Consider the following 20,229-nt stretch of genomic DNA (forward strand, 5'->3'; position numbering starts at 1 on the left):
CTAAGGATGTGCAATTATATTTTGCTTTCCTGCCTTCCCCTTTGTGTTTCATTCCTGATAACCTTACATTTGTAGTCGTGCGCAACGCGCTACTAAAGAAACACGGAGGCAGAGAGAGCTGAACTCAGAATGCCTTTACTGATTCGTCCATTGGGGGAGTGGAGCCCCCAGTCTGTGTGGCTTGCCTGGGTGGCCGGCCTCGCCAGTGAGGTGCAGGTACCCTCACTGGTTGCTCAATGTCCAAGTGCACCAGTTTGAGGCGGTCCACTGTAAAAGTCTCTTCCCGGCCACCCACCTCCACGACATACGTGGTTCCGTTGTGCCGGATCAACTTGAAGGGTCCCTCATACGGCCGCTGTAGAGGTGACCTCTGCATGCCCCTGCGAATAAAATCATACTCACTGTCTCGGAGGTCTTTAGGGGTGAAGGATGGTGTGGGACCATGCCTGGAGGTCGGGACCGGTGCCAGGGTCCTTACCTTGTCCCGTAGCCTCGTTAGCACCACTGCTGGAGTTTCTTCTGAATCTTGGGCCTCTATTACGAACTCGCCTGGGTCCGTCGGGGGTGCAGTAGACCAATTCTGCTGAGGAGGTGTCCAGGTTCTCCTTGGGGACTGTGCAGATGCCCAGTAGGACCCAGGGAAGCTCATCTGTCCAGTTGGGGCCCCTGAGGCATGCCATCAGGGCTGACTTGAGATGCCAATGGAATCGCTTTACCAAACCGTTGGACTGGGGATGGTTCACTGTGATTTGATGCAGCTGGGTGCCCAGGAGCTGCGCCAGTGCTGTCCACAAACCAGACATGAACTGTGCCCCTCTGTCGGAGGTGAACCTATTGGGAGGCTGAACCTGGCAATCCAGTTTGCAATGAGCAGTCTGGCACAGGACTCAGTGGACGTGTCTGCGAGCGGTACGGCTTCCGGCCATCTGGTGAACCTGTCTACCATGGTAAAGATATACCTGGCATCCCGGGAGACTGGCAGGGGGCAGATGATGTCCACATGGATCTGTTGGAACCTCCTGTGCGTCGGCTGAAACTGCTGGAGGGGAGCCTTCACGTGCCACTGGACTTTGGCAGTCTGGCAATGTACGCAGGTCCTGGCCCATTGTCTGACCTGTTTGCACAAACTGTGCCAGACGAATCTGTCAGCTACCAGCTTGATGGACACCCGGATGGACAGGTGGGCCAGGTCATGCAGCGTGTCGAACACCCGGCGCCTCCATGTTGCTGGTACCACAGGTCGGGGTTTGCTGGTAGACACGTCACACAGGAGTTGATCCCCTGCTGGGCCGATGGAGACGTCCTCCAACTGGAGCCCCGAAACGGCAGTGCGGAAAGCCAGGATCTTGGTGTCCAACCGTTGTGCTTCCGCCAGTGCTGCATAGTCTATTCCTGAGGACGATATGCCTACTGAGTGGAGGCAGGGGCGAGATAGTGTGTTGGCCATTGTTCTTCCCTGCAATGTGGCAGATGTCCGTGGTGGATTCTGAAATAAAGAACAGGTGCCTCTGCTGCTGAGCCGACCTTGGGTCCGATACCTTGGCCAGTGCGAAGGTGAGGGGCTTGTGGTCTGTATACACGGTAAACTCCCTTCCCTCGAGGAAGTACCAGAAATGCTGGACAGCCAGGCACAGCACTAGCAACTCTCTGTCGAAGGCGCTGTACTTCACCTCTGGTAGCCGTAGGTGCCGGCTGAAGAAAGCGAGTGGTTGCCACGGGTCCTCGACAGGCTGCTCCAGGACTCTGCCGACTGCCGTGTTGGAAGCGTCGACTGTGAGTGCCCTGGGCACTCTCCGGTGCACTAGGAGGGCCGCCTTTGCCAGCGCCCCCTTGGTCTGCTCGAATGCCTCCATGGACTCTGTGTCCCATGCCACCTCTTTGGCCTTGCCAGCCATCAGGCTGAACAAGGGTCTCATGAAGTGTGCCGCTGCCAGCACAAACCGATGATGAAAGTTGACCATCCCTACGAACTCCTGCAGGCCCTTGACCGTGCTGGGCTTGGGGAACTGGCGGATGGCCTGGACCTTGTCCGGTAGGGGAACTGCACCAAGTCGGTTGACTCTTTGGCCCAAGAAGTCGATCTCTGTCAGCCCGAACTGGCACTTCGCCGGATTGATTGCCAGTCCGTGGTCGCTCAGGCGTTGGCAGAGCTGGCGCAAATGTGCCACGTTGGTGCGAACTGCTGGCCACCAGGATATCGTCCAAGTAAATAAAAAAGAAATCCAGGCCAATTGCCACCATGAGCCTTTGGAAAATTTGGGCTGCATTCTTGAGACCGAAAGGCATCCTCAGGAATTCAAACAAGCAGAACGGGGTGATGAGTGCTGTCTTGAGCACGTCATTAGGGTGCACTGGGATCTGATGGTATCCCCTGACCAGGTCAATTTTTGAGAAGATGGTTGCTCCATGCAGGTTTGCCGTGAAGTCCTGGATGTAGGGTATTGGGTATCTGTCAGAGGTTGTGGTGTCATTGAGCCTTCTGTAGTCTCCACAGGGCCTCCATCCTCCTGCGGACTTGGGCACCGTGTGCAGCGGGGATGCCCACAGGCTGTCTGGGCAGCGTACGATTCCCATCTCTTCCATCTTACAGAACTCTTCCTTGGCAAGGTGGAGCTTGTCTGGTGGGAGCCTGCGAGCTTGGGCGTGTAGCGGCGGTCCTTACATGGGATGTGGTGCTGCTCGCCGTGCTTGGGGTCGGCCATGGAGAACTGTGGGGTGACTATGGAGGGGAATTCCGCCAACATCCTGGTGAATTTGTTACCCGAGAGGGTCACGGAATCCAGGTGGAGGACTGGTAGCTTGGCTTCTCCAAGTTGGGAAGTCTGGAACGTCTCGGCCTGGACCAAACGCCAGCCTTTTAGGTTGACCAGGAGGCAGTTGGCTCGTAGGAAGTCTGCCCCAGTAGTGGCTGTGACACCGCTGCCAACGTGAAAGTCCAAGTGAAACGGCTGGACCCGAAATGTAGTGAAATCGTTCGCGGGCCGTACGTCCAAATACTGGTGCCATTTGCAGCGGTGAGTTCAGGGCCTGGGACCGCGTTACGAGTGTCCATGTTCGAGGGGGGGAGTACGCTGACCTCGACCCCAGATTCTTACCAGGATGCGCCACCTGGAGTGTCAGTCCCAGAGGTACAGGAGGCTGTCTCGGTGGCCAGCTGTTGTAGTCATTAGCGACAGCTGGCCCCGGCATTTCCCGGAAAAGCATCATGGTGGACAGCAGCGGCATGCGCCTGAATCCCATCTTTGGTGATAGAAATACCATTATTCCAAACTTTCATCCTTTTCCCCCGTGGGTCTCGACGACTTCAGTTGCGGAGTCTGGGCTTTGGAGCGCATAATCGTGGCTAGGCCAATGGAGGTTGCTCCAAGTTGCTTGCTCTGCCAAAGGACGTCTGCTTTAGCTGCAACCCTGCATGGGCCGCTGAAATCCTCACTCACGAGGAGGAGGCGAATGTCCTCTGGCATTTGCTCGAGGAACAACTGTTCAAATAAAAAGCACAGCTTATGGTCGTCCATGAGTACCAGCATATCATTTATGAGCAAACACGAGGAAATCTCCAGATGCTGGAAATTCAAACAACACACACAAAATGCTGGTAGAACACAGCAGGCCAGGCAGCATCTATAGGGAGAAGCGCTGTCGACGTTTCGGGCCGAGACCCTTCGTCTAGTCCAGAGGAAGGGTCTCGGCCTGAAACGTCAACAGCGCTTCTCCCTATAGATGCTGCCTGGCCTGTTGTATTCTACCAGCATTTTGTGTGTGTTGTTGTTATCATTTATGAGCTCAGATGGCATGCGGTCGCCCAGGCCATCCATGTGTAGGAACCGTGCAGCTCGTTCGCGGTGGGAGAGTCTGAAGGTACAGATCAGAAGTGCCTTAAGCTTAGTGTACCTGTCCTCCATTGGTGGCTGGCATAGGAAGTCAATGATCTGGCCTGTCCTGGTCGAGTGTGCTAATCACTTGGTAGAACTGCGTGGCATTGGCTGTAATGTCTCTGATATTGAACTGGGCTTCAGCCTGCTCAAACCAAACGTGGGGCTGAGTGGCCCAAAAAGTCGGGAGCTTCAGAGAGACAGCGCTGTGCAAGTTGCTCAAACTCATGACTGGTCGCTGAGTCGCCAGCTCCAGATGCCGTCTGGAATGCCGGAGTCACCAATGTAGTTGCAAGCAACGCACTTCTAAAGAAACACACAGAGGCAGAGAGAGCCGAACTCAAAATGCCTTTACTGATTCCAAATCGCGCGCTTAAATCTCCCCTCCCATGGGCCCCCGCGTGGCAGGTCAGACTGTCCCCAGAAGGTCCGCCCAGAGCGTGTGGTTCCAAACGCGCTACCGCGTGTCTGCCCGTGGCTCCGAATGGCGGTTCGAGTCCCGCGTGTGTGGGCCACCACACATTACCACTTTGTCTGTTTTAAAAGCAGTGACATATGTTAACTTGACTCCATTAATCATGTTCTTTTTTTCTCTTTCATTATTGGATTATTTTCACAGTGTGAGGGTAACAGAATCTGGTTGAATTTATGTTTATTCAGGAATAGTATGCAATTCACCAGAGCATTGAAATAACCCTGCAAAAAAACACATTATTTGTCATTGTAAGATAGCTCAAAAACCGTAGTATTTTGTAATTATTGTGCTTTATTTTATCGGTACATTTCTGAATGCAATCTTAATTCTTTCTTGTCAGCTGGAGCTTGGTACAGCGATATTTGAAGATATTGCCAGCATGATTTATGATTGTGAAGACTGGAAACGGCAATATCAGAATTATCTGCACAATGTCAAGTTGATTACTGTCCCTGGAGCTTTAAAAAATGAAGAGGTAAAGCGACAAAGTGAATTTTTTTTTATTGATGAAAAGTATTTTGAATATGCTACTCAACTACTGAACTTGAGGATATCAGTTTAAGATGAGAGAGGACAGATTTAATAGAAACCTGAAGGGCAATATTTTTACCCGGAGAGTGAATAGCATATGGAATCACTTCCAGGGGAAGTAGTTGAGACAGGTGCATTAACAACATTTGAAAGATACTTCGACAGGTACATTTAATAGGAAAGGTTTAGAGGGATATGGACCAAATGCAGGCAAATGGGAATTTTGATCAGCATGGAGACATAGTCTGAAGGACTTGTTTCCATGTTGTTTGACTCTAAGAAAAAGAGTCAGTAGATCATACTGGAGAAAATACCAACAGATTAAAAGAATCAGAGGGCAGGAAAAATGATGATGGATTAACACCATTACCATATACAGTACTGTGCAAAAGTATTAGACATATCTATGGTACCTAAGACTTTTGCACAGTCATGTGGAAAATAAAGCAATTACATAGGGAGATAAAGCATGTAAAATTCATTTGAGTTTCTTTGGTTGATTGATACTCCTACAGATACTTGCACTTCACTCTTCTGTCAGCAGGAAGAAACTTTCCTCAGCCAACTTAGCATCTTATCTTGAGCAAGGTATGTAAATCTTTAAGCTGTCTGGTGAAAATGCTTTAAATTATATTTCCAAGTGGTAAAAATTAACATTTTTAGCCCAAATTTTCCCACCGTGGGAATTTTAGTAATGATTTCCTTTAGTACTTTGTCAATTTAAGTCCTCCAATCGCAAATTAATTCCATATTTTAATCAAAAAGTTATCTAAGTACACCATAGTAAGAATAATAGCAACGCTGATGGGGAACATCCAATAGCCAAGAAAAATGGATTGTTGACTTCACACTCAATGTCTGCAACACTGAGGAAATGATAATGAACTTCAGGAAGTTGGGAAAATGCATTCCAGTGTGCTCATTGAGGAATCAGTGGTGGAAAAGGTGAGCAGCTTTAAGTTCCTGAGCATCAATATCATAAAGGATCTACCGTGGGTCCAACGCATGGAGTGACAAAGAAAGCACACTTGTCAAGAGTTTGAGGAAACTTGCTATGTCATCAAAGACTCTTGCAGATTTCTACAGATGTACAATGAAGAGCATTCTGTCTGGTTGCATCTCATGTATGGAGCCTGCTTTGTACATGATCACAAGTGGCTGAAGAGGCTTGTAGACTCAGCCAGTTCCATCATGTGCACAAGACTCCACAGAACTGAGGACATCTTCAAGAGGCTGTGCCTAACCATCCAGGACATGCCCTCTTCATGTTACTAGCATTGGGGAAGAGATACAGGAGGCTGAAAACCCATACTTCATATGTTAATAACAGCTTCTTCCCCTCCACCATCATGTTTCTGAACAATCCATCAGCGCATGACACTACATTGGTATTCATCTTTTGCGTAATTTTAGTAACTCTCAATAATTTTTATGTGTTGCACTATACTATTGTTGCAAAACAACACACATCATTGGTAATAAACCTGATTCTGGTTCTGAAGACTTGCAAGTAAACCACTCAAAATCAAAACTGAAATAATAATTCCATTCTGAATCAAATCCCTTGTGTACTACTAACTACATATGCAACTTCCTGCTGTCTTGTGATCAAATAAAACTAAAATACAAAGCCAGTCACATCCCAGTTTGACCCATGCCTGAATATTTTTTGCAAAACATAAGCCTAATACATGTAATTGTGTACTAACTGGCCTGGATTAGATAGTAACGCCAACTTTAACCAATCTTTATTGTTCATTTTCTTACTACCTTTAATATAATTTTGATTGGGAGGGTGAACAGCCAGAGGTCTTGATCCATGTAGGTACCAATGACATAGTAGGATGAGTGATGAGGTTCTGCCTAGGGAGTTCTGGGAGTTAGGTGCCAAATTAAAGGGCTGGACTTCCAGGGTTGTGATCTCAGGACTGCTACCTGTCCCACATGCTAAAGAGGCTAGAACTAGGAAGATTATATAGTTTAATACCTGGCTGAGGAATTGGTGTAGAAAGGAGGGCATAAGATTTTTGGATCATTGGACTCTTCTGGGGAAGGTGGAACCTGTACAGAAGGGACAGTTTGCACCTGAACTGGAGGGGGACTATTATCCCAGTGGGAAAGTTTACTAATGCTGCATGAGGGAGTGGAAATTAAAATTGTGGGGGGATGAGAACTGCAGTTGTGGAGGAAGATGTTGGTAAGACCTCAGACAAAGTCAAGAAAAAAAAAAGGTTGATCATGGTGCATCTAGTGTCCTGAGCTGCATATATTTCAATGCAAGTACCCCGTAGGAAAGACAGATGAGTTCAAGACATGGATCAACACCTGGAATCGTGATGTTGTAGCCATTAGTAAGACTTGATTGCAGGAGGGACAGGACTGGCACCTCAATATTCTGGGGTTTCGTTGTTTTAGACATGACAGAGCAGGAGGGATTAAAGGAGGAGGGGTAACGTTACTAATCATAGAAAGTGTCACAGCAGTGCTCAGTCAAGACAGACTGGAGAACTCAACTAATGAGATGTTATGGGTTGAACTGAAAAATAAGAAGGGTATGACCATCTTAATTGGGCTGTATTATAGACCACCCAAAAATTCCTAGGGATTTAGAGGAACAAATTTATAAAGAGCTTCAATTGTTGCAAGAAACATAAGGTTGTTATAGTAGGTGAGTTCAACTTTCCACATATTGACTGGGTATCCCATACTGTAAAGGGGCTAGTTGGGATAGAGTTTGTCAAATATGTTCAGGAAGGTTTCCTTCATTAGTACCTGGAATTCCCAACGAGAGAGTGTGCAATACTGGATATGCTGTTAAGGAATGAGGCGGGGAAGGTGACAAAAGTTCGTTTGGGGGAACACTTTGCATCCCGAGACTACAATGCCATTAACTTCAGAGTAAATATACAAAGAGATAGGTCTGCTCTGCTGGTTGAGATTCTAAATTGGAGAAATACCATCAAAAATTGGCCTCAGAAGTGATCTGGCAAGTGTGGATTGGAACAGGCTGTTTTCTGGCAAAGGTGGACTTGGAAAGTGGGAGACCTTCAAAATGAAATTTTGAGAGTACAAGAATAAGAGGTAAAAGATAACAGATTTAGGGAACTGGTTTTCAAGAGATATTGAGGTCCTGGTTAAGAGAAAAAATGAGAATCACAGCAGGTATAGGCAAGTAAGAACAAATGCTTAAGGAGTACAAGAAATGCAAGAGGACACTTAAAAGAGAAATTGGGAAAGCTAAAGGAAGGGATGAAATTGCCCTCACAGATGAGGTGAAGGAGAACCCCAAGGGATTCTACCAATATGTTAAGAGCAAAAGGATCGCAGGAGACAAAATTGGTCCTCTGGAAGGTGGAGCCAAAAGAGATGGTATCCTGCTTTATATTATTGGCTAGTTTGCTCTCATATTTAATCTTTTCCCTTTTTGTAGCTTTTTAGTTACCTTTTGCTAGATTTTAAAGGCCTCCCACTCACTTTTGCTACCTTATAAGTCCTTTCCTTAGCTTTTATGCAGACCCTAACTTCCCTTGTCAGCCACGGTTGCCACCCCTACTATTTGAGGGCAACTTCTGTGGAACATATCTATCCTGTGCTTTGTGAACTATTCCCAGAAACTTCAGCCATCTCTGCTCTGCCGTCATCCCTGCCAGTATCTTCCTCCAATCCACCTGGTTAAGTCCTCTTTCATGCCTCTGTAATTCCTTTTATTCAATTGCGATACCGATACATGCGACTGTGCTTTTCCCTCTCAAATTGCAGTATGAATTCAATCATTATGATCACTGTCTCCTAAGGTTCCTTTACATTAAGCTCCCTAATAAGATCTAGGTTATTATACAACACCCAATCTAAGATGGCCTTTCCCTGAGTAGGACAAGCACAAGCTGCTCTAAAAAGCTATCTGTTAGTCATTCAACAAATTCCCTCTCTTGCGATCTGGCACCAACCTGATTTTCCCAATCCCCTTGCATATTGAAGTCCCCCATTAGAATTGTGTCATAGCCCTTATTACATGTCTTTTCCAGCTCCCTTTGCAATCTCAACCCCACATCTTAGCTGCTATGTGGAGGCCTATATATGATTCCCATAATGGTTTTTTTTACCCTTGCAGTTTCTTAATTCCACCGACAAAGATTCAAAATTCTCTGATCCTATGTCACTTCTTTCTAAAGATGTAATTCCATCTCTTACCAACAGAACCACAGCACCACTTAAGCCTTCCTGTCTGTCCTGTTGATACAAAGTCTATTCTTTGATGTTAAGCATCTAACTATGGCCTTTTTTCAGACACGACTAAGTTATGCCCACAACATCATACTGACCAATCTCTAATTGCACCACGAGTTTGTCCACCTTATTCCGAATGCTACGTGCATTTAAATACAGTACCTCCATTCATGCATTCTTCACCCTTTCGAATTTTGCCTGTGTGGTATAATTTAACTCTTTGTCTGCATTTGTATCCAATTATTGGCTTGTCCTCCCTTACATTCATGTTACATCATCATCTAACTGTAAACCTGCTGGCTCATCCTCAGCTCTATCATACTGATTCCCCTCCCTCTTCCATATTAGTTTAAACCACTCACAACAACTCTAGTAAACCTACCTGCAAGAATATTGGTCCCCCTCGGATTCAAGTGCAAATGGCGGGTGGTAGTAGAGGGTTGCCTCTCTGACTGGAGGCCTGTGACTCGTGGTGTGCTGCAGGGATTGGGGCTGGGTTCTTTATTATTTTTATGATGTGTTCAGGGCAGGTCCTCTGAGATAGTGACACCCAGGAATTTAAAGTTACTGACACTCTCCACCTCTGATCCTCCAATGATTACTGGCTCATGGATCTCTGATTTCCTTCTACTGAAGACTACAATCAGTTATTTGGTGTTGCTGACATTGACTGAGAGGTTGTTGTTATTACACCATTCAGCCATATTTTCAAACTCCCTCCTGTATGCTGATTATCACCACCTTTGATAAGGCCCACAACAGTGGTGTCATCAGAAAAATTGTATATGGTGTTAGAGCTGTACTTAGCCACACAGTCATAGGTAAAAAAAGCATGTAGAGTAGGGGGCTAAGCATATATCCCTGTGGTGTACCTGTGCTGATGGGGATTGTGGAGGAGATGTTTTTGTCATTCTGAACAAACTGGGAAAAATCATGGGGAGCAACGTCATGAGACCATGATCTACCATTGTGCCAAGGAGGTATTATCCCTACATTAGTTAATTATTGACCTTTTTGAGTAAGATTTTTTAATACATCATTGTTTTGTGGTAGGCCCCAAGTGAAACAAACTTGACACCGCGGACTTTTCACAAATGATGCTTGCAACCAAGAGATACATATATAGATTTAATTACTTTCCTATATAAAACAAAATTGCTTTCTTTTTTTTAACTTAACTCATTAAAACAAGCTGGTTTTACATTAAATTTCCCACTCTTTTCATTTTCAAGTTCAGTTTTTAGGAGAAATTTTACATTTTAAAATCTAAATATAGAAGTCAAATGATTGCAATAACTTCAAGGTATTTTTATTGAATAATATGTCACTATCTTGCAAATATAAGACAATGTTTTTGTTTTATATATAGATTCTTCAACTTCACGGGTTGATATGAGGTACTACAATGATCTAATGAGCTTAGTGCCTTTGGAGAGTCTCTCTGTGCCTTTAATATTACACTGTATGCTGGAACAGGTTCGTATCTGTCAGCATATCATGAATTTTAATGTATAGATATATACTCAGCACATGTATAGTATTTAGCACTTACAATTAAATTGGGTTGATATTTGACAGTGATGTTTATTTCAATATTCACACACTGGAAACTTGATGGTAATCTAATGTTTACTTTTCAGAAGGGTTAGTTTACCTCACTTTTTTATATATTATTTCTGATTTGCACTATTTTTAATCTATTTAATATACATATACATTATAATTTACTTATTTATTTTTCTTTGTATATTGCACTGTACTGCTGCTGCTAAGTTAACAAATTTCATGATACATGCCGGAGATAATAAACCTGATTCTGATTCTGAAGCTTTTAATTTCGTTTACATTTGGTTGTCAAGATTAAAGAAAGGTTTTGTTCAAGAAAATGCAGGAAAAACTGTGTTATTTGCCCTGTCTTCCAGAGACATAAAACATTAGTAAGGTATCAAATATTATTATTGTTCTCCTTTGCTTGATTCCTCAATATTATAAAACCATAAAACATAGGAGCAGAGTTAGGCCATTAGGTCCATCATGTTTGCTCCACCGTTCAATCATAGGTAATTTATTTTCCCTTTTCAGTCCCATTCTCCAGCCTTCTCCTGATAACCATTGACACCCTTATATAATACACTTAATTACTTCACCACTGTAGCATCCCTGGCAATGAATTCCATAGATATGCCACACTCGGGCTTACGAAATTCCTCCTTATCTTTGTTCTAAAGGGATTCTCTTCAATCTTGAGCCTGTGTAGTCTAGTCCGAGACTCTTCCACTATTGGAAACATCCTCTCCACTCTATCTAGACCCTTCAGTATTTTGTAGATTTTTTTGATTTTTCTAAATTCCAATGGTACAGGCCCAAAACCATGAAACACACCTTATAATCTAACCCTTTCATTCCATATAACCATATAACAATTAAAGCATGGAAACAGGCCATCTCGGCCCTTCTAGTCCGTGCCGAACGCTTACTCTCACTTAGTCCCACCGACCTGCACTTAGCCCATAACCCTCCATTCCTTTCCTGTCCATATACCTATCTGATTTTTTTAAAAATCACAATATCGAACCTGCCTCTACCACTTCTACTGGAAACTCATTCCACACACCTACCACTCTCTGAATAAAGAAGTTCCCCCTCGTGTTACCCCTAAACTTTTACCCCCTAACTCTCAACTCATGTCCTCTTGTTTGAATCTCCCCTACTCTCAATGGAAAAAAGCCTATCCTCGTCAACTCTATCTATCCCCTTCATAATTATAAATACCTCTATCAATTCCCCCCTCAACCTTCTACGCTCCAAAGAATAAAGACCTAACTTGTTCAACCTTTCTCTGTAACTTGGGTGCTGAAACCCAGGTAACATTCTAGTAAATCTCTTCTGTACTTTTTCTCTTTTGTTGATATCTTCCCTATAATTCGGTGACCAGAACTGTACACAATACTCCAAATTTGGCCTCACCAATGCCTTGTACAATTTTAAGATTACATCTCAACTCCTATACTCAATGCTCTGATTTATAAAGGCCAGCATACCAAAAGCTCACCACCCTATCCACATGAGATTCCACCTTCAGGGAACTATGCACCATTATTCCTAGATCACACTGTTCTACTGCATTCTGCAATGCCCTACCATTTACCAGGTATGCCCTATTTTGATTATTCCTACCAAAATGTAACACCTCACACTTATCAGCATTAAACTCCATCTGCCATCTTTCAGCCCACTCTTCTAACTGGCCTAAATCTCTCTGCAAACTTTGAAAATCTACTTCATTATCCACAATGCCACCTATCTTAGTATCATCTGCATACTTACTACCGGCAATCCAATTTACCACCCCATCATTCAGATCATTAACATATGTGACAAACAACATTGGACCCAGTACAGATCCCTGAGGCACACCATTAGTCACCGGCCTACAACCTGACAAACAGTTATCCACCACTACTCTCTGGCATCTCCCAACCAGCCACTGTTGAATCCATTTTATACTTCAATATTAATACCTAACGATTGAACCTTCCTAACTAACCTGCCATGTGGAACCTTGTCTGAAGTTTCTTACTGAAGTCCATATAGACAACATCCACTGCTTTACCCTCGTCAGCTTTCCTAGTAACCTCTTCAAAAAATTCAATAAGATTTGTCAAACATGACCTTCCATGCACAAATCCATGTTGATTGTTCCTAATCAGACCCTGTCTATCCAGATAATTATATATACCATCTCTAAGAATACTTTCCATTAATTTACCCACCACTGACGTCAAACCTACAGGCCAATAATTGCTAGGTTTACTCTTAGAACCCTTTTAAGCAATGGAACCACATGAGCAATGCGCCAATCCTCCGACACCATCCCCATTTCTAATGACATTTGAAATATTTCTGTCAGAGCCCCTGCTATTTCTACACTAACTTCCCTCAAGGTCCTAGGAAATATCCTGTCAGGATCCGGAGACTTATCCACTTTTATATTCTTTAAGAGCGCCAGTACTTCCTCTTCTTTAATCATCGTAATTTACATAACTACCCTACTTGTTTCCCTTACCTTACACAATTCAATATCCTTCTCATTAGTGAATACTGAAGAAAAGAAATTGTTCAAAATCTCCCCCATCTCTTTTGGTTCCACACATAGCTGTCCACTCTGATTCTCTAAGGGACTGATTTTATTCCTCATTATCCTTTTGCTATTAATATAACTGTAGAAACCCTTTGGATTTATTTTGATCTTACTTGCCAATGCAGCCTCATATCTTCTTTTAGTTTTTCTAATTTCTTAAGATTCTTTTTACATTCTTTATATTCCTCAAGCACCTCATATACTCCATGCTGCCTATATTTATTGTAGATCTCTCTCTTTTTCCTAACCAAATTTCCAATATCCCTTGAAAACCATGGCTCTCTCAAACTTTTAACTTTTCCTTTCAACCTAACAGGAACATAAAGATTCTGTACCTTCAAAATTTCACCTTTAAATGACCTCCATTTCTCTATTACATCCTTCCCATAAAACAAATTGTCCCAATCCACTCCTTCTAAATCCTTTCACATCTCCTCAAAGTTAGCCTTTCTCCAATCAAAAATCTCAACCCTGGGTCCAGTCCTATCCTTCTCCATAATTATATTGAAACTAATGGCATTGTGATCACTGGACCCGAAGTGCTCTCCAACACATACCTCCGTCACCTGACCTATCTCTTTCTCTAACAGGAGATCCAACACTGCCTCTTTTCTAGTTGGTACCTTTATGTATTGCTGCAAAAAACTATCCTGCACACATTTTACAAACTCCAAACCATCCAGCTCTTTTACAGTATGGGCTTCCCAGTCTATGTGTGGAAAATTAAAACCTCCCACAATCCCAGCCTTGCGCTTACTACAAATACCTGCTATCTCCTTACAAATTTGCTCCTCCAATTTTCGCTCCCCATAGGTGTTCTATAATACACCCCTGTAAGTGTTACTACACCTTTCCCATTCCTCAATTCCACCCTAATAGCCCTCTAATCTAGACGAGCCCTCTAATCTATCCTGCCAAAGCACCACTGTAATATTTTCTCTGACAAGCAATGCAACACCTTCCCCTCTTGCCCCTCCAATTCTATCACACCTGAAGCAACGAAATCCAGGAATAATTAGTTGCCAATCACACCCATCCTGCAACCATGTTTCTCCCCTACATCTTTGGTCTGAGCACTCCCCTTCTCTATCACCTGCCTATCCTCCCTCATACACTGTCTACAAGCTTTCTCTATTTGTGAACTAACTTCCTCTCTCCTAGTCTCTTCAATTTGATTCTCACTCCCCAACCATTCTAGTTTAAAGTCTCCCCAGTAGCCTTACCAAATCTCCCCGCCAGGATATTTGTCCCCCTAGGCTTCAAGTGCAACCCGTTCTTTTTGTACAGGTCACACTTGTCGGGGAGGTCACAATGATCTAGAGACTTGAATCCCTGCCCCTTGCTCCAATCCCTCAGCCACGTATTTATCCTCCATCTCATTCCATTCCTACTCTCACTGTCACGTGGCAAAGGCAGTAATCCCAAGATTACTACGTTTGCGGTCCTTCTTCTCAACTCCCTTCCTAACTCCCTATATTCTCCTTTCAGGATCTCTTCCCTTTTCCTACATATATCATTGGTACTTATATGTACCACGACTTCTGGCTGCTCACCCTCCCACTTCAGGATATATTGGACGCGATCAGAAACATCCCGGACCCTGGCACCAGGGAGGCAAACTACCATCCGGGTCTCCTGACTGTGTCCATAGAATCGCCTATCTGACCGTCTAACTATCGAGTCCCCTATTACTGCTGCCTTCCTCTTCTTTTCCCTACCCTTCTGAGCTACAGGGCCTGACTCTGTGCCAGAGGCATGGCCACTGTTGCTTCCCCCAGGTAGGCTGTTCCCCCCAACAGTACTCAAACAGGAGTACTTATTGTCAAGTGGTACAGCCACTGGGTTACTCTCTAGTATTGACTCTTCCCCTTCCCTCTCCTAACTGTGACCCGCTTGTCTGCCTCCTGTGGTCCTGGTGTGACCACCTGCCTGTAACTCCTCTCTATCAACTCCTCACTCTCCCTGACCAGACGAAGGCCATCGAGCTGCAGCTGCAGTTCCCTAACACGGTCCCTTAGGAGCTGCAGCTCGGCGCACCTGGCACAGATATGGACGTCCAGGAGGCTAGGTGATTCCAGGACCTCCCACATCCGACACCAAGAACAACAAGCTGCCCTCACACTCATAATTCCCCATTTCCTCAAATAACTGGAAAGGTTTAAAACTAAACCTACCTTGCCTCATCCGTTTCCGTTGAGCCAAAGCCCTTAATCCTTCACTCTGCTCCCGGCTCAGTCCGCTGCCTGCTGTTTAAGGCTGTGTTCCTTTTAAATCTTCCACGCTTCACTGCCCGACGTCACACGCCTGCGCAGTCCCACCTCTCTTAACCCTGATGAGAAGAAAAAATCAAAATGGCTCCCGCAGCACTCCCGTTCTGATTCTCAGACTTCCTTCTCCAAATTAAACCTGAATCAGGATTTCTGTCCTTTTAAATCTTCTGCACTTCACTGCCCGATGTCACACGCCTATGCAGTCCCGCCTGTCTTATCACGGTCAAATTCCCAGGGTCATATTCTTAAACCTCTGGAACCACTCCAGTGCCAGCACATCCTTTGTTATAATTAGGGCCCATAACTTCTCACAGTAGCCTACTGTGGTTTGACCAATGCTTTTTATGATGTGCAGTTATTCTTAATCTGAGTTATGAGCAGAAGAGCTGAGAAGTTTCTGAATCCTATTTCTTTTAGCTATATTAATATTTTGGTTGCGTTAATATTGTAGACTACTTCAACTTTGAGTTTCTAATGAATTTCTTGGATGTTTAATTTCTTCTGCTGAAGTAATGTGCAACTTTGATTTTCATTATACCTTCCAGCATTGTTCTGCTGGGATTGTTACCACAGTATAAAAAGGAACTGCTTATCCATCCCATTACTTTACAATGTGTATGGTGCCTGTTGATTAATGAAGGGATTACGACCTAAAATTTTCTGTACCCATGGGTGATGCCTGATCTGCTAAGTATTTCCAGCATTGCCCGATTTTATTCCTGATTCTAGTAGATGCGTCTTTTTTTAATATCTTTTTTAAAAAATTTATTTAGTTTAGAACAACATCCACAGTCTTCCATTTACTCTAAATGACTAGAGGGAACATCTTTTTGCATGTAGCAAGCTGGCAATATTAAATAGAAACCGGTTGTGGTCTAGTAACAAATATGAGGAACTTAATCCTAGGTGGTACACTGGAAGCATCTTAATCTCCCTTACTTTGCTGGATTTTGTAGGCAGTTTCTTACACCACTGGTAGAATTCCTATGCGGAAATGCTTTTGTTTTTCCACATGCATCATGATAAGTTTCAGATCTGCTGCACAAATGCAGTAGTCCCAAACTTGTTGGCTGAGCTCTATTAACAAATGAGCTTTTGTTTACTGCTGGAGTTGCCATAGAACTCTAACAATGGAGGAGGAGCTTGAGACTCCCTAACATTTAAACTGGGAATTTTCTCTCAGAATCTACTCTAAATTAAGCTTGCATAAAGCCCTTTCATCTGTAAAGGGATTACAAGGACAGAGGGGAGAAGAGCAAGTTACAAAACTTTAATTGTATTTTTATATGTTTTGGCTTAAATTGTAATGTTTTGTTAATTATGTTTAAAATTAAGCCAAATTGGGGTGGGGTGGATGGGGTGGATTGTGAAACTTTCTGCTGTATCCAGAGACATTTTGTGGACATGATAGTTTCTTTGCTGGCCTATCCATGCTATAAAATAATATCATCCTGAGCTACTGAACATAAGGTCATCTGATCTAGCCAGGGTGGCCTTTTAATTCTGAGGAAGGTGTATAAGGTGAATGGAGAGAGTGCACAGCAGGCCCTATGAGAGAATTCTAGCACGTACACTAATTCTTGTATGTACTTAGGATGTTTCCTCTATCCGCAGACATAGGAATTCACAACTATTACTTCACAAGGTTTTGAATTACCTATATCAGTGCAAAAAGAAAAAAAAGACTTATAACACCAAAATACACCTTTATTTATTATTGCTTGATTTATTATTGGATCATAAACGATAAAGATAATTACCCTAATAATGAAAATTGCTTTCTAATATGACAATATAGGGAAACAGTTATTTTCCAAGATAGCTTCCAAACACTTTATGAGCATTGATCTCTTTGTTATGCTTAGGTTGTTGCAACAGAAGAAAGTCTAACTCCTCCAAGTGAACTTGCTCCTAAGCCACGGAAAGATGGACTGGATCAGAGTCTGGCAGATCACTTACTATCTTCTGTGGTTAGTCTCTGCATGTCTGAAGATGAGAAGCAGGTATCAAAATGTTCCAAATACCAACATTTCAAATGGGGAAATACTTGAAATATAATCCTTAACAATTACTGAAATTACAATTTTATTGGGTAACAATAAAATGATAATAGAAATCGATAAGGAGGGCTTCAGGTTTTTGGATCATTGGGCTTCCTTTAAGGGAAGGTGGGATCTGTACGGAAGGGACAGTTTACTCCTGAACTAGAGGAGCACTAATATCTTAGCAGGAAGGTTTGCTAGTTCTGGATGGGAGGGGGCAGAGTTTAAACTAGAATTGCAGGTAGATGGAAACCAGAGTGCCAGAATAGATAGTGGAGTGGTTGTGGAGAAAGATGTGTTAAGCCTACATACAAAGTCAGAGCTCAACAAGTGGAATTTGGTGGGACTAATGCTCAGAGCTGCATGTATTTCAATGCAAGAAGTATTGTAGGAAAGGCAGATGAGTGTAGGGCATGGAATTATATATTGTAGCCATTAGTTAGACTTGGCTGCAGGTGGAGCAGGACTGGCCAATGTTTCAGTGTTCTGTTGTTTTAGATGTGATAGACTAGGAGGAATTAAAGAAGGAGAAGTGGCATTACCAGTCAGGAAAAATATCATAAGGTGTTCGAACAGGACAAACTGGAGAGCTTGTCTAGTGAGGCTTTATGGGTAGAACTGAGGATAAAGAAAATTATGATTATATTTTAGATCACCCAACAGTTTGCGGGATTTTGAATAGCAAATATCCATAGAGATTGCAGACTGTTGAAAGAAATATAAAGTTGTGATAGTAGGTGATTTCAACTTCCCAGATATTGACTGTAAAAGGACTGGAAGAGAAATAGTTTGCCAAATGTGTTCAGGAAAGTTTCCTTAATCAGTACATAGAAATTCCAACTAGAAAGAGTATGACACTGAATCTACTATTACGTTTATGGAATGAGACAAGGCAGGTGACAGAAATTTGTGTAGGGGAACATTGCATCTAGTGATCGTAATGCCATTAGTTTTAAGGTAATTATGGAAAAGGATAGGTCTGGTCCTCGGATTAAGATTCTAAGTTGAAGAAAGGCCAATTTTGATGGTATCAGAAAGGATCTGGCAAGTGTGGATTAGGACAGGCTGTTTTCTGGTGTACTTGGTGAGTGGGAGGCCTTTATAAGTGAAATTTAGAGAGTACAGAATGTGTATGTTCCTGTCAGAATAAAAAGCAAGGATAACAGGTTTAAGGAACCTTGGTTTTCAAGATATATTGAGGCCCTAGTTAAGAAAAATAAAGAGGTGCATCGAAGATGAAGGCAGGTAGGAACAAATGAGGTACCTGACGAGTACAAGAAATGTAAAGCAAACACTTAAAATGAAATCAGGATGGCTAAAAGAAGGTATGACATTGCTCTAGCAGACAAGGTGAAGGAGAATCCTAAGGGCTTCTACGGATACTGTATATTAAGAGCAAAAGTATATCAAGAATTAAAGAAGGTCCGTTGTATTAAAAAAGCAAAGCTTCACAGCAATTTTTCAGAGTTAGACTGCAACCAATCACTGAGCAGGAGCATGAGAAGAGAGCTACCTTTTCATTCGGGTCCACACTCAAGATTAAAAAGGCACAATTTCACAGTAATTTTTTGGAGTTGAACTGCTACCTGTTACCGAGCAGGATTCATTAGAAAGGGTGAATAAAAATAATGCAAATATAAGTGGGGTGGTCATTCTTGGAGCAGCGGTTGTGAGTGGATCAGAGTTTGGACTGGTTTTGGCTCATCAGGATTAGATGAGATCAGACTTGGGCAAGGTAAAGTCTGCTAAGTTTCTCTTTTTGTTCTAAGTTCTTCATTCTTCATCTATTAGGACATAATAGTGTAGTAAGAATGGCCCCAGCACGGTGTTTTGTGCTGTGTGTGAGATCTGGGAATTCTGGGAACCTCCAGTCTCACAGATAAACACATCTTCACCAGGTACACCATATTGAGGAACTGGAGCTGCAGCTCGATGACCTTCAGCTCATACAGGAGGATAAGGAGATGATAGATAGGAGCTACAGAAAGGTAATCATCCCTAGGGTGCAGGAAACAGGTATCTGTGTGACTGCAAAAAGAAATGGAAATGCACAGCCAGTGCATTTTCACTTCCCTCAAAAATAAGTATCCCACTTTAGATGCTCTTGAGGGGGACAACCTACTGGGGGGAGTCACAGTGACTGGGTCTGTGGCACTGAGTCTGGTGCAGTGGCTCAGAAGAGAAGAGAGGCGAAGAGGACTGCAGTGGTGATAGGAGACTCCATAGTCAAAGGAGCAGACAAGATTCAGTATTCGCAATAGAGACACCTGGATGGTATGTTGCCTCCTGCGTGCCAGGATCAGGGATGTTTCGGATCGGGTCCATGGCGTTCTAAAGGGGAAGAGTGAGCAGCCAGAAACTTGCTATATAATGGACACCAATGGCATATGTTGAAAAGGTGAGGAGGTCCTGAAGAGAGATTTTGGGGAGCTAGGTAGAAATCTGGAAAATAGAGCCTCCAGGGTAGTAATCTCTGGATTGCTTTCCATACCACACACTTTTAAGGTAAGAATAGGATGGTTTGGCAGGTGAATATGTGGCTGAGGAACTGGTGCAGAAGGCAGACGTTCAGATTTAGGATGTGGTCTACAAATTACAGTAGATGTGGGGGATTTCAATATTCAGGTAGATTGGGAAAATGAGCTTGATGCTGCTTCCCAAGAGAAGAATT

At 43.4% G+C, this 20,229-nt stretch overlaps 1 protein-coding gene across 12 annotated transcripts in view; it reads left to right on the plus strand.

Annotated features, from left to right (window-relative positions):
- Positions 1-20,229, plus strand: part of spag17 (sperm associated antigen 17) — a 319,560-nt gene that overhangs the window by 57,811 nt on the left and 241,520 nt on the right. For all 12 annotated transcript variants that reach the window (XR_009511839.1, XM_059968399.1, XM_059968400.1 and 9 more), the window contains 4 exons: positions 4,688-4,822; positions 5,394-5,466; positions 10,475-10,581; positions 17,382-17,519. Coding sequence is in view for 11 of the 12 variants with exons in the window: in XM_059968399.1 (XP_059824382.1) it covers positions 4,688-4,822; positions 5,394-5,466; positions 10,475-10,581; positions 17,382-17,519 (453 nt within the window). In the remaining variant the exon portion in view is untranslated. The remainder of the gene's footprint in view (positions 1-4,687; positions 4,823-5,393; positions 5,467-10,474; positions 10,582-17,381; positions 17,520-20,229) is intronic.

The sequence above is a fragment of the Hypanus sabinus genome, chromosome 4, assembly GCF_030144855.1.
Source record: "Hypanus sabinus isolate sHypSab1 chromosome 4, sHypSab1.hap1, whole genome shotgun sequence".
Lineage (NCBI taxonomy): Eukaryota > Metazoa > Chordata > Chondrichthyes > Myliobatiformes > Dasyatidae > Hypanus > Hypanus sabinus.